At 43.6% G+C, this 21,899-nt stretch overlaps 1 protein-coding gene across 7 annotated transcripts in view; it reads left to right on the plus strand.

The window, feature by feature from the left end:
• The window catches only part of NAALADL2 (N-acetylated alpha-linked acidic dipeptidase like 2), an 819,134-nt gene that overhangs the window by 440,157 nt on the left and 357,078 nt on the right, over window positions 1-21,899 (plus strand). For all 7 annotated transcript variants that reach the window (XM_079977819.1, XM_079977820.1, XM_079977821.1 and 4 more), the window contains one exon: window positions 21,311-21,581. In XM_079977819.1, the coding sequence (XP_079833945.1) occupies window positions 21,311-21,581 (271 nt within the window). The remainder of the gene's footprint in view (window positions 1-21,310; window positions 21,582-21,899) is intronic.

Genomic DNA, 21,899 nt, shown 5'->3' on the forward strand with positions numbered 1-21,899 from the left:
GGAAACACTCCTTCCATTGAGAGACAGCAACAGCCTTGCCTTGGTTTGCTTCCATTTGCCAGTTTGCTGTAAACATGTTCAATTTGTTCCCCGCCTTCCATTCAGCATTCCTGTAGTTCTGACAGCTTCAGCACTGCAGCCTTAAAAACAGGGTTTTATAAAGAATCCCGATGGAGCAGATGGATGTGTAGGCCTAGCAAGACAGCCTAATTTTCTCCCTACACCTCCTTTAACGTCAAAAAGGAAGGAAAAGAGAGAAGAGAAGCAATCTGGGTCTAACAGCAGATGAAAACCATTACAGACCCCTTTTCGGCTGGTTCAGTTGAATGACACTGAGTGCAGAATGATTCCCAGTTCAGGGAAGAGCACCATGGCAGCTGCGTCTCATGGGGTTCATGCTTCATCTAGCAAGAGACAAGCTGAACTCTAGCTAGACATGCCCAAGCATAGGGAAAGCAGGTTGTGTTCCAAACATCTTGTTTGTTATGCTGTCATCAAGAGCTGCTTACAGTTCTTGCAAGATTTCCTGCACTCAGTCTCTCAGATGCTAGAACAGCAAATGCAGATTAAACAGTTGTCCGGTTATTTATGGTCACCGACAGTTCACGATGGCAAGCGTTAAGCACTTTTTCTTTTCTTTTTTAAAGGAGAAGATTGAACTGTGTGCAATTTATTTCAGGTGTGATTGCTACTCTTGAACAGCAGGAAATTTTAGGGTGGGTAGCACCAGTACATCCCTGAAACAGAGGGCATGTGATTTGCATATGGTAATCTATATGCAAATTTAGAAATAATTACTATTAATTTAAATGGAAGTACATTGCCTTTCATCACAGTGGAGAATGCTATGAACAGGCGTCCGCTGTCTGTGTGCTAACTGATGATGGGCTCAAGGCCCCAACTCTTCCCTCTTATGGCTATTTATATTTCTCTATTTGGATCTGTTTTAATGAAGCTTATGATGAAGAGTTTCGATTTGATATCCCGCTTTATCACTACCTGAAGGAGTCTCAAAGCGGCTAACATTCTCCTTTCCCTTCCTCCCACACAGCAAACACTCTGTGAGGTGAGTGAGGCTGAGAGACTTCAGAGAAGCGTGACTAGCCCAAGGTCACTCAGCAGCTGCATGTGGAGGAGCGGGGAATCGAACCCGGTTCACCAGATTATGAGTCCACCGCTCTTAACCACTACACCACACTGCCATTTTCAGGATGCTGCAGGTCACTTTGGTATACCATATGAAAATCAGCACATAGATCCTTTAAAATATAAACAAATGATAACTACCACTTCCTCACAATTACGTAGATCCATTTGTGTGTGTGTGTTTGCGTGTTTGAGAAGATAGTAGGAATGCTCATGGTCCGGAAGGGAAGCATTTGAAGTAGGCCAGAAACATTCAGAAACAACTACAGAAATGTTGGTTTTCAAACCAGCTAGATGGTGGGAGGCGGCAGAGGGAACCACACAGAGATATAAAGGAGGCTGTCGCAGATCTGAGTGTGACTGAAGAGAATGTGGAATGTGAGGAATCTGTGATTGGCACTCACCTGTCACAGGTGTGGAGGATTTTGAAAGCTGCAGTGATTGATATTTGGGACAATGCCAGATGGAAAGGTCAGCTTTTCATGAAGCTTGGACTTTCTGATTCAGATTGATACCCGACATTTGTTTTGTGTTCTGTGTGCATATTTTGGGATCTCTATGGCAACATTAATCATTGTCAGATGGAAAGAATGTGATGAGGAGATACAAGCAGGAAGGAAAGGCATAAATATATAGGTTGAGGCTTCCTCTTAAATTGGAGTGGAGCAAAATATTATATACGTATATTAATTTTCATGAAGTTTTCTTTCTTTTTTTAAAAAAATGCAAATTGTAATGGAATTAGATTCGTGTGAAATTGTTACATTTCAGGAAGACTAATCTATCTATTCCTACCTACTTCTGGTCCAGAGCTATATAGCCAGTCCAGGAGTTTCATCACCATCACATTTCACCTTACAATTCTATGATTCTGTGACACACTGATCTTTTTCATTTCTGCAGCTAGAAATATATTAACATAGTGCTTATCCACACTTCTTCTTCTCTCACTTCTTTTGCCTGGGGAAAACCACTTTTTAGCACTCAATTGGAGCAAATGGCATTTTGGGTTTTCTCTGGATTGATGTTTTCTCTGATTTAGCTTTAAAGAGTGGGTTTTCCCTAAGAAAGGAGCAGGGAAAGGGGGAAACTGCTCGTGCCGGGGGGGCCACTAGGGGGCGCATCGGAAGATGGCTGACAATAACATCTCTCCGACCCACACGAGGTAATTTGGAGGCTATGATGGGAGTAATTAGCCTCCCTACCCCCCCCCAGGATGGTGGGGGGGGGACTGCCCTTGCCTGCTGTGCCCTATACCACCCCCGAATTTGTGGGGATGGGGGCACTAGGCACAAAGCCCTGTGGGATTCCGGTGCTCCTGGATGCCGTCCCTGATCCGCGCCACTAGCTGCAAGAACTTCAAAAGAAACAGTTTGGATGAAGGAATGCACATATCTCAAGGAAGAAGGGGGAGTAACAGAAGAGATCTCTGATAAAATAAGACGAGTTGGAGGAACAAGAGAAATCATGAGAAGATACGCCAAGACTCGGTATGGCAAAGGGACTGATGGGGGAGGGGGAAAAACTTTCCTTTCTTTCCTTATGTGATTAAACAAGAATCCCCTCCCCTCATGAGTCAGAAATGTCGTTTTAAGGACTTAAGCTGTGGATTTAAGGCTGTGTGGAGATAAACTTTCGAACCAAAGCATGTTTTAAGAAGAGCGTGGAATGTATAAGAGCTTTGGAATGATGCAGTTAAAAATGCCATCGCCATATTGGGAAGTTCTGTCGGAGTACTTAAGTCTGAGAGGAGAAATAGAGAAATAGAGTTGTTTTTATATTGTGGGTGAAACTCCTCAGTGGGAATTAAGAGCGACAGTTTTGCGAGATTAATGATGGAAAGAGCGATGTTATCTATGAAGGCGATGATATATGGAAACCATCTCGATTTGAGGATTGGAAGAACGGAAAAATTCACACAGGATTATTATTGGTGTTTATCGGTTTAAGGAGACTATCAGAAGAGATCATAAAGAAAAAAGAGAAAATATATGAACAAGATGTGATGTGGAAACAGCAAGATAAGACTGGATAGAATTATGAACTTTGTTTGGACTGATTTGGACATTAACGCAGTGGCAAGAAGATGATCAGAATCCCCCTTCGGATCTTGAAATATGGGTCCCCCCAACAAAATTTAATTGTAATTCGGAATTTATGTGATGTGATTTAATTTGATTTGATTGGCCGGTTAATAAAAAATATTAAAAAAAGAAAGAAAGAAACTGCTCGTGCCTGTGCTTTCTAGGCATGGGGCAAGTGGAAGCGTGGCTCAACCCTAACTTAACTCTAGAGGCATGGTAGGATAGATTATGGAACAGAGCTCTTATGGAAAAACTAATGAAGCATCTTAGAGAGCTCAGAAACACAAAGACCAGTGATGGTTCTGAAAATCTATGGTACATGTTTTTTCTATATGGTACATGTTTATTCTATAGAAATAATTCAGTGAAGAGGACAATGTTGTCCCCTGGCTACCAGCTATCCATGGCTCGCTTTGGGACATCTGTATACAGTGGTACCTCGCAAGACGAATGCCTCGTAAGACGAAAAACTCGCAAGACGAAAGAGTTTTTCGTTTTTTGAGTTGCTTCGCAAGACGGATGTCTCTATGGGCTTGCTTTGCAAGACGGAAACATCTTGCAAGTTTGTTTCCTTTGTCTTGCAAGTTTGTTTCCTTTTTCTTGAAACCATGCATTCAGGGGGTGCAGTTGCGACTTGACAACTCATAGCACGCGGTGTGGTAGCCTTTTTTGAGGTTTTTGAAGACTTTGGTTATTTTTGAAGCTTTTCCAAAATCCGTGCTTTGCAAGACGAAAAAACTCGCAGAACGAATTAATTTCGTCTTGCGAGGTACCACTGTATATGGAGAGTAGAAGACACTTAGCTAATATAATCAACCCTAAGCTATTATACAAACCTGCTTAATGCTTGACTATTTCATTTCTTGGTGGGTAGTGGTACATGGCAATTATTTTTCAGTTTTGAAAATACTTATAATAAACTATGTTCAAAAAGGTTCAAAGAATCTAAGTAGTTCTGAAACTATTATTTTTAATCACATTTGAAATACAGCTGCAGGTGGCTATTTGTGAAAACCATTTTAAAATCATAATTACACATTAATTAGCTGCCAATTTTAAGAGTGATTAGACGTGCTATTAGCAGTTCATTATGCTATACTTGCATGTTAGCAAGTTGCTACTTAATGGAACATGCCATTTGGCAAATATTAGACTTTACTGAAACAAAATGAAAGTATATTAGCAATTTGGGTTACCATTGACCTTTGCACAATATGCCAGTTCATTTTGCCTGTAGGGTACTTATTTGCAAGATCATCAAACTGATGAAATAAGTGGACTGCTTTGATATTAGCTTCATGGCAACATCTAGACTCAACATGGATGGCGATATTCATTCCTCCAATGGTAGATATAATCTCCATCTGTAATCATTATGGAACAGCATTTATAAGAATTGTACTTTAAAGTCAGATGATGGATAGTGACAGCCTAGTTTCCTTGTTGTGTTACTAATCATACAGGTTGGATGTATTTATTGCAGATATTAATTTGTGCAGCTTGAAGGGACTAGAAGCCTAAAAACTGGCTCCTTTTGAAAATAAAACATTGTCAAGGCCCATAGTAAAGGTAAAGGGACCCCTGACCATTAGGTCCAGTCGTGACCGACTCTGGGGTTGCGGTGCTCATCTCTCTTTACTGGCCAAGGGAGCCGGCGTACAGCTTCCAGGTCATGTGGCCAGCATGACTAAGCCACTTCTGGCGAACCAGAGCAGTGCATGGAAACGCTGTTTACCTTTCCGCCGGAGTGGTACCTATTTATCTACTTGCACTTTGACATGCTTTCGAACTGGTAGGTGGGCAGGAGCAGGGACCGAGCAACAGGAGCTCACCCTGTCACGGGGATTCGAACCGCCGACCTTCTGATCAACAAGTCCTAGGCTCTGTGGTTTAACCCACAGTGCCACCTGCGTCCCATGTCAAGGCCCATAAGTTTAATTAAAGATTTACTTACAGAACTTTCATCAAAAAACATAACAAAAACATCAAAGGTGCATCCACATAATTGCATACAATATCTTATGCAAATCCAGCACAGGTTCATCTTCTTAGGAATATAATATAATTCCAAACAGACCTAGAATCAAATATCTCTTATCTCACAGCCTCCATTTTGCCTGAGGCTGTGTGTTTCTGGAGAGCTTCATTTACATCCTACTTCTGCAGAGGCTGGGAACAAATATTCAGCCACCACCCTTCCAAGATGTCAAATTCACAACAAAATACCTTTGTCACCTGATTTAAGGTTCTACACTCACATGTTAGCTAGCAGAAAACAACAAAAGTTAATTATCAACTCATCAAGGAATTCAGAGACCATCTAGTATAGTCCAGTGGAATTTTCCCACATTAAAACCTTCAGTTCTACACATTTAGGCATTCTTCATTTCAGTGTCAATTAAACAATGATACTTAACAGTTCTGTTTTGGGGAGGCCTTTTTGTGTTGAAAAGCTGCCTCCAGAATGGAATATAGCTAAATCTCCTTCGGCTGCCCTTTCCCTATTGGCTTCACTTTCCCAGCAGCCACTGCCAAAAGAAATAGGAAAGTTTGTTCTGTTTTTGCCTATCTAGATTAGGAAATCTTCTTCCCTTGTCACCTCAGTAACCCTCTTCCTGAGCCTGCTACCCACTCTGCCAGCCCATTCCTATCCAAGTATACTCAGATCTCTTTACTTTCTCCAAGGCATGTTTGCAGAGGCTTGCATCCTGAAACTTTGTTCCCAACTGGTTTGTTTCCCTGCTTGTCCACCTTGGTATTCTCACCTTTGGATTGCACCAGATCCAATTTGCTCAATTCCTATTGTTCACACCTAGCCCTGCCAAGACTTAAGCTCGTGAGAACATAAGAAGCCAGTCTAGTCCAGCATCCTGTTCTCACATTGATCCATCTGCAAGAAGGCACTGAGCAGAAGAGCACTCTCCCCTCCTTCAGTTTGCAGCAGCTGCTATACAGAATCATACTGCTTCTACCATAGAGCCAGACTATAGCCTCCCTTAGGGCTAGTAGCCTTGTTGGCAGCCCATACCCTCCAAAATATCAAAGGCAAAAACCGGGATACCATCTTCTATGACACCCATTTTTTCTTGTGGGAGGACAGCAGCCATTTTGGGTGCCATGATCCCACACGATTTTGTGCCACGATTCTCTCTTCATAAAAAAACACAACTTTTTCCCCAGGCATAGAACCTAAAAACACGTGTTTTGGGGCACCACACGATACCACACACTTTCTTTGATGGGAAATCACAGAGCAAAATGGCGAGAGATCATGCTGCCCATAATGGCTCATGGGGGGGGGGTGGCATGTCCCGGTTTTTCCAGGACACTTGCAGGGTATGGTAGCCTTATCCTCCATGAATTTGTCTAATCGTCTTTTAAAGCTATCTGAGTTGATGGCAGTCACTGCTTCCTGCGGGAACAAATGCTTTTAACAATACGTTGTGTGAAGAAGTACTTTCTTTTGCCTGTCTTCAGTTGTCAAATTGGTCCTGACTTTCTGGGTGGTTTTGGGAGGAAGTAAGCACCAGGATGAGGAAGTCTGGAACTTGTTAGATAAACCTACCTTGGAGTGTGTGAACCCTGCCCCTGCAGGCCCACACCTCAATTTTTTCCTCTTCGCTTCCCATCTCTCTCTGTGTGTGTGTCTCTGAAATACAGTACCATTTATTTGTTTTACAGCCTTGCTCTTTATCCTCTGACCTTGGAGGGACAGGAAATGTTTCTGAGGCTTCTAGAAATGTGGAGCTAAAATATAACAATGCCAGTATCCTTGTCCTTCACTGTTTGGTATTCAGAATTAGAATGGTCATTAATGCTAATAACTAATGACATACTGCTTCCCAGACCCCATCTGCTTCCCAGCTAGCTGGTAGATGACTTCTCCGCCTCAGGGAATGTGCAGAAGCAATAAAAAGTGGACCAGGCCAATGTTTCGTGCTTTCTGCAATGAGGAAATACAGCTCCCTTGTAAATCTGTACTCCCCAGTGCAGTTCTGAGTACCACTTTTATGGATGTCCCTGGTTTCCCTCTCCTTTCCTCTCTCCCGATTTGTTTTCAAAGTGTCACTGCAAGCACAAACTAACACTCATGATTTCTTTGTTCAGACAGAATGAGCCATAGGAGTAAAGCGAAGTTTAACTCTGGCAAGTAATGGCTTTGCTTTAGTTTTGCGCAGCTTAATTGATGCTGCCGTTTCTCGGTAGCTCAGCTTCCTCTTTAATGCCTAGCAACAGCCACCGCCATCTGGCCTTTAAGATTAAACATTCACATTCTACTCTGGCCCATTTCTTCTTTAGATAAAGCAATTCAGGTGATTGCACATTAAAGCACACTTAATACTACAGGGGCATCTTGAAAATCTTAATTCGGAGTTCCAAACATCTGCATGCTGCTGTTCACTTATCTCTGCTCTTCCTCTTACTGCAGTGTTATCTAATCAAACTTTGCCTTAACATTCTAATTTTGTGTACGCAGCTGGCGCTTTGGAGGAACCTTTCCAATGTTGTCCTAAACTTTTGCTTTGCAACTAAATGTATGAATTCAGCCTGGGTGTGAAGAAGAGGGAAATGAAAGGCTATGTCCAATTGATCCTTCTATTGGAGAGTCTACTTATAGCTTTGAACAGATGCAATCCAATCCAATCTCTTAGCTACAGTTAGGAGTCCAGGATTGGGGTTGTGGCGGGTAGCTCAGTTAAAATATCAAGAGATTCTATGGCTGCTCAGAAAAAGGCAATATCTACGTATCACAAACAGGAGACTAGGAAGCCCAGTCAGATGGGCAGGGTACAAATTTTATATCTATATCTATATCTATATCTATATCTATATCTATATCTATATCTATATCTATATCTATATCATCTATATCTATATCTATATCTATATATCTACGCATGTACACACACACACATCATACATACATACATACATACATACATACATACATACATACACCGACTGGATGGTTTATATATTTATAAAAACCAACAGCAACTATGGGGTGCAGTGCTCATTTCGCTTCAGGCTAAGAGAGCCAGTGTTTGTCCACAGACAGCTTTCCAGGTCATGTGGCAGCATGGCTAAACCTCTTTTGGTGCAACGGCACACTGTGACAGAAGCCAGAGCACATGGAAATGTCGTTTACCTTCCTGTCGCAGCAGTACCTATTTATCTACTTGCACTGGTGTGCTTTAGGACTGCTAGGTTGGCAGAAGCTGGGACAGAGCAATGGGAGCTCATCCCGTCACAGGGATTCGAACTGCTGAGCTTCTGATCAGCAAGCCCAAGAGGCTCAGTGCTTTAGACCACAGTGCCGCATGCACACACACCCTTTTATCACCTTTTAATTTACATCTAAAAATATAAAGTAAGAATGCAGCAAACTTTGCAAATACCCATATTGCACAAACATACGAAACTTATCAGGCAGCAAATTACATGCAGTCATTACAGGAAATACTCATTTTGTACAGGGATTACATTCTAGACCCCAGCACACATCAGATGGACCTGTTCCACCTTTTGACATTTTTGTGGCATTTTCAGGTCACTTCCAAGTGTCATGTTTGCACATATCAAACAGTCATTGCCTTTGTTTGCCAAGGTTCATTCCTCCTTTAGGAATATTCTCAGTTTCTGGCGTGCTGAACCACAGGCCTGTGGGCCAAATGTGGCTTTCAAACTCTTATATCTGGCCCTCAGGAATTTCCCAGGCTGCCGTCCTCTCCTGGGCTATGCCCCAACTCTGTGCCCTTCTTGAATGCTTTTGCCAGGCAGAAATAAGTCACTGAACTGGGATAATACCTCCTGCTTTCCTGGATAAAGATCTGAGACATGTGTGCAGAAACTTCTGACTTTTGTGTGGCTAGAATGTAGCCTACTGCACAATGGGAAAAGACATACCTGTTGTTCTACTTCCTTTTGCCTCTGGCTCTCTGGCTTTGCCCACCAGAGGCATGAGGGTCGCCCTGAAAGAAGGTCCCCCATGTAAATCACATGGGCATGGAGACGAAAGGACTATGTTGTGCTCACACAGCTTTTCATTTGATACACACCCTGCAGCTGCTGAGGTATATTTCCAAACTGTTGATAATATGGTGCAAGACAATGATACTGTTTCTAGTACATCTTTACCAAAAGAACAATCACCCTCTTGGGTTTTAAATTACTGGAAGACAAGCTATTGTAGTGTAGATGAATTCAGCTTGCAGCTGGCAGTGAATAGCCAACAGCAACATGCAATAGTGAAGGGGAGGGGAGAGACTCAAAGAGAAATCAGTGGTTTGAGACTGGGGACTTGACAAGCATGATTCTGCTTTTGCCTGTGGAGTGATGGAGGATATGCCCCAGATAAGGCTCATCTTCTTACGCAATATGCTTAAGAGTGTGTTGCCCCATTGGCTGGAAATGAAATTGTTTTGAAATGCAGGCACACAAATCTAAAGTATTTATCTGAGCAGCTATTCACTCTTCTAAAAAACAAAAGACAACCCCGAGATCATCGTGATTTCCGAAGATTTGCATAGAGTCAGCTGCTAACAGTGCATATATTTAATTATCAACCTCTTCTTTTCTCTCTCAAGGACTTCAGTTACTGAGCTGCACTTCTGAATTCCATCGCTGTTTGCCAGAAACCAAGGCCATTTTTTAAAAGGAGTTAAATCATACAATTTAAACCAAAAAATAAAAAAATAAAAAATTGCCATTAGCTGTGAGCATAACCCCACAAGCATTCTGACTTAGCAATGTGATCTAATCAGTTCCTCAATTCAAGGAGATGAGGAATGATTAGGAATTGAAAGGGACAAAAGCAAAAGGATACCACCAGCTGGGCTAACAGGGTTCAGGGCTTTTGTGATCAGTGGCCACCCCCACCCCCACCCCCACCCCCAAATAAAAGGCTGCAGGAAAAACCTTCGACTGCTATTCAGAAATATGCAGAGACCTTTCCTGTATCTGAACTAATGAAACTGACTCAGGAAGCCAAAGATGCCACCTGGACTTGATTACTTTGCTAGTAACTTTCATTGAGGATTTATAGGATTGTAGAGTTAGCATGTTACCTATGGTCTTCCAGGAAAGCAAAAGTGGTTGAATTGGGGAGAGGGAGAGAAAAACCAATGTTTTTGAAGACTGTGTGGGTCAGTGCTTTAACTAAGAAAAGGAGGAGGAGGAGGAGACTTTGTTGTTGTTTAGTCATTTAGTCATGTCCGACTCTTCGTGACCCCATGGACCAGAGCACACCAGGCACTCCTGTCTTCCACTGCCTCCTGCACTTTGGTCGAACTCATGTTGGTAGCTTTGAGAACACTGTCCAACCATCTCGTCCTCTGTCGTCCCCTTCTCCTTGTGCCCTCCATCTTTCCCAACATCAGGGTCTTTTCCAGGGAGTCTTCTCTTCTCATGAGGTGGCCAAAGTATTGGAGTCTCAGCTTCAGGATCTTCTAGTGAGCACTCAGGGCTGATTTCCTTCAGAATGGAGAGGTTTGATCTTCTTGCAGTCCATGGGACTCTCAAGAGTCTCCTCCAGCACCATAATTCAAAAGCATCCATTCTTTGGCGATCAGCCTTCTTTATGGTCCAGCTCCAGACTACTCCCTCTTTCTTTCCACTATTACCCTGCAACATTTCATTGGGTGATATCCAACAGACTCATTCCATCAGTGCAAGGATTTCTCCTTACATAATACAACTCCTTGCCCCTAGCTCCTCTCTCTGTGCCCTCACCAAATCTGCTTTGAAGGGTTTGGGGAAACAAGAACAAGATATGGGGAGTGCAGCAGGAAGACAGAAGGAAAAAATCCATTGCGCAAGCAGAAATTCTTGCACTGATGGAATTAGTTGGATACTGCTTGTTGCCTCTGGTTCACTGCCTGTGTGTGGTGGGGAGGGAGGGCTGTGTTTCAGTGGTAGAGCATGCAAAAGGTCTCAGGTTCAACCCATAGGATCTCAAGGGACAACTAGGAGATTTCCCTGGAGACCCACTGCCAGACAGAGTGGAAAATACTGCGCTAGATGGACAAAAGACAGCTATATAGCCATCATTTTAGCCCACCATCATTGCTCAGACCTTTGCCATGGTTGTTGAAAGGGGTATCAGAATGCTTTAAATGTATGGTGTGAATGTGGCCAGTCTCTTTGGAGTGTATTTTTTTTAAAAAAAGAAGAAGTAGGAGGGGTTCCCTTCTTCCAACAAAAAGCAACCCATTTACCTAAACTCCTAAGATATATGAAAAATGACCGAGAGTGCCCCCTAACTCTCAATAAACTGTCCTTACTCTGGTGTGAATAATTCAAAGGCTCTCTCATTTTGCTGCTTTTTGATAGCCAAAGTTGAACAATTTCACAGTCTGTGAAATAATGGAAGCAACAAATGTGGGAACTGTTCTTGTTATCTACTGTAGTATGATCTTGCAGTTGCTGTTCTGAAGGCAGGGGAAAAAGTCACTTTTTTTAAAAAAAAAAAAGAGTACTGTCTTTGGTGAACCGTGGGAGAGAAATACCATCTGACAAGGATTGTCAACTTCTACTGCACTAGTTAATTAAGCAAGCAGCGAGACAGTCAGTTAGCTTTTGCACTTTGGATCATCATTGAGAGAGAATTCTTTTTCTTTTTCTTTTTTGAAAGGATCACAGGTTAAGGATGCTTTTAATAAAATGCTTTAAATAAAAGGAGAAGAGGGAGTCTGATGACTAAAGCCATCAGGTTTTGAAGCAGATACCAAAGTGAATTTAGGTGAGAGGTTGCCTGTAATCCTAAACCAGGGTCATGGATGTAGAACCTCTTGTGTGTGGTTTTTTCAAAAAAAGATTTTTTTTTTTTTTGTAAAAGTTCCTGGGTTTGGCAGTGAGCCAGAATTGAACACACAATCTGTCCCAACAAAGCGTTCATTTCAAAGGTACAAGGGTAATCCTAGTGCAAATCTCAGCAGACCTTTGAGATTGTGCCTTTTACTAGAAATGAGCAACTGGCTAGTATTGGCTCAATGGGGAACGATGGTAGAGGCAGAAATAAAATGGTGGTTCAGGACACAAGGCCAGTTTAAGACATCTTGGAATATGCCTTATGCTGTCTCATGTAATTGGTCTAGCTCAGCATTGTCTACAATGGCTGTCAATGGCTTCCCAGGCAGGAGATATTTACAGCCATACCTGGAGATGGTGGGGATTGAACCTGGAGCCATTTAAGTGCAAAGCAGATGCTTTGTCACTATGCTATGGACCTTGTCCATCTTTAATTCCAAAGTCTCAAATTACCTAGCTGCACCACTGCAGGTCTTACCATGCTGCCCAGGATTATTATCATTTTCAGAGGCCAGTAGGGCAAACTGGATAGTTCTGCCTCCCTTTCTGGGGGCAGGAAAGCTGCTGGCATTCAGGACCTAGACCCCACATATCTGAAAGGCTTCCCTACAGACCATCCCAAATGTTACGACCAGCAGAGGGACCCTCTCTGTAGTTCTGCTGTGCCTCCTTCAGAAGGGTAACCCAGAAAAGGACATTCTCTGTGGCAGCCCCTAAATCGCAGAATTCCCTCTCCACAATGGTGTGTCTGGCTTCTCCACTTTACAGCTTTTGGCAAATACTGATGACCCACCTCCTTAGTCTGGGATGTGTGTTTTCCAGGTTCACTCTTTTTCTGTAATCCATTTTATCTGTTTTTAATTTTATATTGTAACCTGGTCTGGAACCTGCTGGCGAAGAGCAGGAATTATTATTATTATTATACTTGTTGTGGCACAATCCTGTGTATTTTTGCAATTATTTACACACAAAGCAGCCTGTGGTAGGATAGGTTTGCCTGTGTATTTAGTATCACAGCCTTTTAAAGCACAGAAAATGATTGAGATCAGGGGTTGAGCACTGAGGAATCAAAGTAGCTATATTTAGATTAAGCGTCTCTATGGACTCATGCCATCATTGCATCCCAGATTATGCTACTTTCCTGAAAAGGGGTAGAGTAGGGGGCGGGGGCTGACAGCGGGGGGTGGGGTGGGGGGTGGGCAGGGGGAGAGTAGCATATTTTCACAGAACCACTCATTGATAGAGATTTATCTTTCTAAATGGTGATGCCGTGGATTAATTGAGGTGCTTTGTGCAAATGTCAGTTACTGGCTTTTTGATGGATCAAGCTGTGTACTTTTTTTGTGTTGGAGGAGAGTTAAGATATTGCTTATCATCTGTCTTGTGTATCTTTCCCCTGGAAAGGGGGGGGGGACTGTACGAGGCAGATATTGAGGTAGTGTGGGGAGGGAGTGTGTAAGAGAGCTGTGCTTTCTGGCTCCAGAAGGGCTTGACAAGATGGGAATGAATACACAGTATATTTACGGTCTCTCTTCCCATTCCAACATGCTGTCATTTCCCTCCTAAATAAAGATCAGTTCATTTGCAACACACATGCACACAAACTCCCTACTGATATTTCTTGAACAATTAGACTCGAGGAAAAGCTAAACTGAAATGTCACTTCAAACATGGATCACGTCAAGTGAAAGGAGAAAATAATTTAAAACACACATACACCCCCCCCCCCAAGAAAACAAGTAGTATTTGAAAAGCAGGCGCAGAATTGCACAAGCATATTTCACTCCTGGGTGACAGTTTTTGATGGAATTTCTGCCCATAAGGCACCTTTATAGAAAAACAATAGCTCTGTGGAAGTGTTTTCAGCAAGGTCTCTTCCTGCTCCAGTCAGACAGAAATCCATATGAATAAATGCCCTTTAATAGCAGTGTTGTGGCTCTGGGAACCTTACAGGGTTCACACAGTCTTTAGGCATGGTTAAAAGCAACAACAACAACCCTGATTTTCATCACTTGGTGGCTTCCATGTGCAAATGGATTTTCACAGCTCAGAATGCCTTAGGTCAGGAGTACAGAATTGGTGGCACAGCAGGTGCTATTGGGCTACAACTACCATCATTCCTAACCATCAGGAGCCAGTGTGGTGTAGTGGTTAAGAGCGGTAAACTCGTAATCTGGTGAACCGGGTTCGCATCTCCGCTCCTCCACATGCAGCTGCTGGGTGACCTTGGGCTAGTCACACTTCTCTGTAGTCTCTCAGCCCCACTCACCTCACAGAGTGTTCGCTGTGGGGGAGGAAGGGAAAGGAGATTGTTAGCCGCTTTGAGACTCCTTCGGGTAGTGATCAAGCGGGATATCAAATCCAAACTCCTCTTTTTCTAAAGAATTGGTGGCACAGCAGGTGCTATTGGGCTACAACTACCATCATTCCTAACCATCAGGAGCCAGTGTGGTGTAGTGGTTAAGAGCGGTAAACTCGTAATCTGGTGAACCGGGTTCGCATCTCCGCTCCTCCACATGCAGCTGCTGGGTGACCTTGGGCTAGTCACACTTCTCTGTAGTCTCTCAGCCCCACTCACCTCACAGAGTGTTCGCTGTGGGGGAGGAAGGGAAAGGAGATTGTTAGCCGCTTTGAGACTCCTTCGGGTAGTGATCAAGCGGGATATCAAATCCAAACTCCTCTTTTTCTAAAGAATTGGTGGCACAGCAGGTGCTATTGGGCTACAACTACCATCATTCCTGACCATCAGCCACGTTGGCTCTGATTGATGTGAGTTGGTGCCCATAAGCCTCTACAGGTTTTCCTCCCTACCAACACACCAACACCCTTACACCTTAGCTGGAATTTTCAGCTTACATTCCAGCACCCCAAGAGAATTTTGTCCTTCACCCACTTCAGAAATGTTTGGAAGCTGTTGCTCCAGAAATTATTCAGTTCAAGCTTAGAGTTTCTACAGGAGCTGGAGGCTCCATCCCCTTCTTGGTTCTGTGCCTGGCCCTGATCCAGGAATAAGTTCACGTGGGCTTCTCCTTTCTATTCACATGTGGTGAGCTGGACACTTTGCCAGCAGTCCTGAAACTCCTGGCTAGCATACCACATCTTCTGTTCCTGTGGACCTGGAAGCCAAGGGGAAGTATGAGAGCTCCTTCATGAATTTGTCTAATCCTCTTTTAAAGCTGTCTGAGTTGGTGGCCACCACTGCCTTCCGTGGGAGTGGGCTCTATAGTCTGATAGTTTTTGGATGCCAAAGGAGGTACTCTCTGACGCACTGGTGCCCTGGGACATCTCCTTAGAAACTCTTGTAGTGAGTTGCTGGTGTTGGGATAGGATTCTCAGCTCTCTAAATGGCTATTCTGAGAGCCACTTGGGGGACAAATTGAAGCATCTTCCTAGATACTCCTTAGGAAGTGTTCCCATAGTTTAGACTCTGCCCATGCAAGCTGGCCGTTGTTTCCCCATGATGGGAATGGCTATGAAGCCCTCTGTTTAAATGCTTGGCCAGTGGAATTCTTTTTGTCTCTGGCTCCAGCCTCATGGGCTGCCTCTCACTTAGTTCTGATGCATCCTGGCTCCACATCTGGTCTGCTTTATTCTATCTTTTAGTCACCAGGTTCTGCCATTGCTTCAGCTTGTTGGGATATTCCATTCCACCTTAAGGAACAGGCATGATTGTTGTGTGTCACATGTCTGTTTACACCTTTTGCACAGCTTGCTGGGAATTTCTGTTTGTGTATAGATTTTGCTTTAGTTGTCTTGCTTTGGACACGGAGGAGATCAGACATGTTTCCTTTTGTTCTGATGTACGCTGAATAACCACAGAGCCTAGGGCTTGCCGATCAGAAGGTCGGCGGTTTGAATCCCCGCAACAGGGTCAGCTTCCGTTGCTCGGTCCCAGCTCCTGCCCACCTAGCAGTTTGAAAGCACGTCAAAGTACAAGTAGATAAATAGATACTACCCCGGCGGGAAGGTAAACAGCGTTTCCGTGCGCTGCTCTGGTTCACCAGAAGCAGCTTAGTCATGCTGGCCACATGACCCGGAAGCTGTACACCCGCTCCCTTGGGCAATAAAGCGAGATGAGCGCCACAACCCCAGAGTCTGGACTGGACCTAATGGTCAGGGGTCCCTTTACCTTTACCTTACGCTGAATAAACCTGCTTGTAAATATGCTCACACAGCCTCTCACGCCACTTCTGTTTGTGCGGTGTTTGCTCTTCTGATAGCGTGCTCAGTCTTCTGAAGCCTGGGCCGCAGATTTATGCTGCACCTGGCACACCGGCCGGTGGGCTGGAGCCAGCTGGGGGCCTGCCAATTGTCCCCGTTTCCTTGGTTGCATGCCAACCCAGCTTACCCCAACCTAGGAATAAGGTTGCATTTCTCCCAGTGGAAAAAGTGGGAGCCCTACCCCCAGTTTTAAAATGTGGACTGCAACCCCCATCTGACCACTTTCCTTTGGTCAGTTTCATTTGTATGTTTTATGAAGCAAGAGTAAGAAAAGATCCAGCGACAGCAAATTATTCCTCGCTGCATGCCAGGCATGCTGGTTCAGCCAATTCACTCCCTCCATCAATGCCTATTTTATATCAAAATGCCTGGGTACTGTAAGTGTTCATTTTTCTTCAGAGGCAAGCCATATCCCTCCACCTTTTGGGGCTTTCACGCTGCTGTGCTGGCAGGGAATCCTAGCCTTATAACTGTTGAGCACTGATGAGCTGTACAGACAAATTGTTTTATCCCCCTTCAGGAGGCTTCCAGGCTCTTTACTGCTTTACACAATAGCATTCAGATTGCTGAAGCTTTATGGTGTAGATTGTGAACTATAATCCTTTGTGATTCATCTCTGGGTAGCTGAAACCAATGGTTTTCAAACTTTCTACCTCCAGGAAACGTGTTCCGTGTAAACCTACTGGCCAAGGAACCTCTCTGGGTGGCAACAGATTATCAGGTACACATTGTCACGAAGACCAGTAAGCCTTTGACACAGCCACAAGTGAATTTAGAATATGTTTTACTCATCCTAATCAAGAACCCCAGAATTCCCTAGAACACAATTTTGACAGCCATTGGGTTAAACAACACAATATTGTGCAGAAGAGAATGCAAAGTGTCTTATTTCCATGCAAAAATAATGCTTGAATTTAATATTTACTTGACATTATAGTGATACCATATAGTGGCGTTGTGGGTTAATCCAAAGAACCTAGGACTTGCCAATCAGAAGGTTGGCGGTTCGAATCCCCGCGACGGGGTGAGCTCCCGTTGCCCAGTCCCTGCTCCTGCCAGCCTAGCAGCTTGAAACACGTCAAAGTGCAAGTAGATAAATAGTTACCGCTGCGGCGGGAAGGTAAACGGTATTTCCGTGCGCTGCTCTGCTTCACCAGAAGCGGCTTAGTCATGCTGGCCACATGACCCGGAAGCTGTACGCCGGCTCCCTCGGCCAATAAAGCGAGATGAGCGCCGCAACCCAAGAATCAGTCACGACTGGACCTAATAGTCAGGGGTCCCTTTACCTTTACCTTTATAGTGATACAAAGGAAAAAGAATTCCATTCTTCCTTCCTTCCCTCCTAACAACATGGTGGCCTACAGTTGTTGCTGGACTAGAATTCCCAACAAACTTGACTTTTGGCAATGCAAACTGGGGCTGATGGAACTTTTAGTTCACCATCTTCTGGAAGCCACCATGCTAGGTACCCCTGCTTTATCATGTAGATGGGAAATTCATCTGAATTCCCAACCTCCTTCCATCTTTTAGTTAAATGTTGCTGGGGTGTTTTTTTACGTTGTGAATTTACATCTTCTGCTTTGACAAAGGGTTGCCATCTGTCCTCTTTTCCCAGGACACATCCTTCTTTTTATGGATAGAGTTGTCATAGCGATCCTTGGTTAAAAGTAGAAGTCGGTAAATGTGTCTTCTTTTTTGCTCTTCAAAATTTGGCAACGCTAGTCATGCAGTGGTTCATTGTATCAAACCTGTATAACAAAGATTGAATCACACTGGGATGTTATTTGCTTGATCACTGCAGAATCAAGGGATGACTTGCATATGTGAGAATGAGTCGTCATTGTTCTACCACTACATTGAAACATGCTCACATATTCGAATCCTATCACCAAGTGCTGAGTATTCAGGCAATGAGAAATCAAGATGTATGTGTCAATCAGCCTATAAAGATCAAATGAACACCATGGGCACCAATGCAGCTAAATGCAGCTATTCTTACATCCTGTTGAAAAGAATGGGTTAAATTGAAATTGAAATTAACTGACTTTCTATAGCTTACAATAGAACTGAGTGAGGGCTCACTTTTAAAAAAAAATATTATTATTATTATTATTAATTAAATTTCTTAGTCGCTTTACCTTGCCAAGGCAACCCAAACCCAACTTTAGCTAAACTGCGTCCTCATTCAGTATAAGGATCATTTTGTGCTCTGGTCAGATGCTGGATCCACAGGGCAAGGCAGCAGGCCTTTGAAACCCCTGCCTCCAAACTACCTCTTCTAGGCTCCATCCCCTTGTGGAGAACTTAAGGTTCTGAAAGGTCCAACCTTCTGACCTGAAGATGGACACCCTTTCTCCATTCCATTGCCTCCCACCTGGTGTGTGTCCTGTGCTGCTGGACTAATTTACTGTGAAAGGCATTGGTTCCTCAGACAAAAGGGAAGGCACCGTGAGGGTCTTGGCCATGGTCTTACAGGTCCTTGTGATGTGGGAGGTTCTTCTGAGGGCTCCTATCTGATGGCCCCAGGCACAGCAGCTGGCTCAGAGCCCTTTGTTGGTGCCTCTGTAGCCCCTGACTCTGATCCTGGATTGCTGCATGATTCAAAGGCCATGACAGATCACTTTTAAACTTCAAGAATAGTGAAGTTGAAGTACGTGGGTCATTTACAACTCAGTGCTCCTGAACATATTTGCTTGGAAGTATGTTCAACTTGGTCTAAAGAGATATCTTTCTCAGTAAGAAGGCTTAGGATCACAGCCTTAGCCTTGCTAGTGGAACTTCAGAAGAGTTTGTTTGCTAGATTAAAATATTCCCAAGAGTCATTAAAACACTTAATACCTGCTGATTTGTTTTAATAAAGCTTAGAGCATGATTTGCATCAGGATTTTTAAATATTCTGTAAAAGGAATTATGAAGTAAATAAGGAATGCACTTGTGTTGCTTTAATTCAATCAAGGATATTGTCACTAAAGTTTCAATAGTGTATTGATTTAATTACAGAGTGGAAAGCATCGTTCATTTCATAGTGAAAGGAACAATTTCATAATTGTGCTCTTCATTTAAAACTACCTCCCTCACTGAAGCAAAGTGCAGGCTGATGGGAACTGCGTCAATCTTATTTGTATGGGATGAGTTCACTTCCATTATTTATTCTATTAATGCTTCCAATACCTGTGGGAAATGTGGGTCTTCAAGTAGCAATTGTGTTAATCAAACGACTTTGTGCGTTTTGGGACTGTCCAAGTTTGTGTCATTGCCTTAAAGGGCATAGCTGATGAAATCACTAGCTTGTAATGTACTAGTGATTGGATTAACTTGTCTATTTTGTGCAGTCTGTTTGAAGACTTATTGGAGATAAAGTGGAAAAGATTAAATCCAAAGAGTTGACCTTTGACTATTATTCCTCTTGAAAAGAGCTCACAAGTCTTTAACATAAGCCCACTTCATTTCAAACACGTGTGTGTGTCTCTGTGTGTGTTTTATTTGGTATTAAAATAGGCCACAGATGGTGAATGTCATTCTCATTTGTTTAAAATGGGTTTCTGGCTATTGGGCCGGAACAAGGTAGGATCTGTTGTGTTCTCTCATACAGTATATGCTGTGTGTACACGGTGGATAATATCCGAAGAGTCCCATGTGCCCTCATGCTCCCATATGTGTATAGGTTCTCTGCATTTTTCTTTAAATCAGTCCCTCTTCATGCTGTCTTAAAGACCGTTCTGAAGGTTCTCCCAACTCTCAGAGCTCATATGACCTGAAGCATGGGCAAAAGTTCATTGTGTGATTCCTCCAAGAGACAGTGGTCTCCAGGAAGGGATGTAGAAGGAACTAGAACTTCTCCTGTTTTAAATGCAAGTTTGTTGGTGCAATAGGCCCCTTAAAGGGGGAATCATTGCTAAGTCCTAATGTTAGGAGCTTCAGATAATGTTTCTTCAGATCTTTGTATAAAGGACACTTTCCTAAGAAGTGTACCAACCACGTTCTCCTCCTTAAGGCAGCTGACTGGGCGGTGTCTACCCACCCCATTCTGACCCTTCACTTCCATCAGCTGCAGAGAATTTCAGCTACATTTAGTCAAAAGGCATCTCCACTCATAACAAGGGACAATTTTGGGGAAAACCTTTAACAAAAAAGAGAGAGGCTACTTTGTTATCTTAATTCTAGGAACAAAACACAGCTTTCCCCAACCCAGTGCCTCCCATTGGTTATGCTGGTTGGGATTGATGGCAGTTGTTGTCCCAAACATCAGAAGATTACCAGGAGCAGTGGCATAGCGTGGGTTGCTGGCGCCCTGGGCGGGTAAGCTGCTGACACTACTGGAACACCCCCCCCCACCAGAGCCACAGCCTTTGGTGGGCAAATCCCCCTGATGCCCGTGGGGAAGAACACCACACTATCACTGGTGGAGGAAGAGGGGGCATGGGGAGACACCGCCCCTGGCACCATGATCCCAGTGGGGTTCCATCACGGCTGCCCCCCCAGGGCATGTGCCAGCCACGCCCCCGCCTGTTCTCTGCTCCCGGTGCCAAAGCATGAAGCTCCGCCACTGCTGCCTGCCTTGCTCCATTCATGTCCGCTCTCTGTGGGCCTGAGCTGCTCTGCTGCCTTTGCTAGGGTGTGGATTTCTATGGAAGCCGATGCCTGTATGGGGGCACTTGGTTGCAGCCCCTCAGAATTTTGCACCCATGCTACACCACTGACCAGGAGGGCAACTTCCTAAAAGCATCCATATCTGAACCAGTCCCTTGTCTTCCTCGCAGATGATGTTAGGTTTTGTTTGTCCATATGGGTGATCCTATATTCTTGGAAGACTAGCGTCAAGTTTTACAAAACAACCAGAAGACTGGACTAATACTGGGCCTCCTGAAATTCTTAATGCGATATATCCACCTTCTTGTGATAAGATGGTTGGAGAATTAGGCACAATAAATTTTCTAGATTCTAGGCATCATACAAATAAAACCAGAGGCTTCTTATCAGAAAAATGAAGAGGCATTGGGGAAATCCAGCGTGTTAATCGAGTACTTCTGTTGTTGTTTCTTTGTTGTCAGAGATTTGATACAGCTGCATGGGAAAGAAGATAGAGATATTGCAATGAAGCTGCTGGCTCAGTGGACATCCTATGGCCTTGAAGATGTCCAGCTCGTAAATTACTCTGTCCTCCTTGATCTGCCGGGCGCTTCTCCAAATACAGTGACTCTGAATAGCACTGGTGAATGCTTTTATCCTAATGGACAGCTGTGTAGCAAAGAGACCAAAAAGCTTCACAGTCAAGACCTTCTCTACTCCTATGCTGCTTACTCTGCCAAAGGAACTCTCACGGTAATGTAACCATTTGTCTCTGTCATTTTGGTGGGGGGAGGAAATAGAAAGAAACAGCTTCCATCTAGATTTAAACCAATGGGATGATGTATTGTTTGCAAGGCTCGAAAGAAGCCAAGTAGGTGTGGGTTTAAGATATAGTATGCTTTATGACTCAATTTTTGGCATGATCCATCTCTGTTTATGTTTTATACCTTTTTAAGTGGAAGCTGGAATTCTTCATATTTTTGGTGAGTCAACTGCCTTCTTTTAGAGTCATGTCAATAGCATTTGATGGATTTTTTAAATTCTTTGATTATAGTTGATGAGGCAGCTCTG

The sequence above is a fragment of the Podarcis cretensis genome (genome assembly GCF_951804945.1).
Source record: "Podarcis cretensis genome assembly, chromosome: 5".
NCBI classification, from domain to species: Eukaryota; Metazoa; Chordata; class Lepidosauria; order Squamata; family Lacertidae; genus Podarcis; species Podarcis cretensis.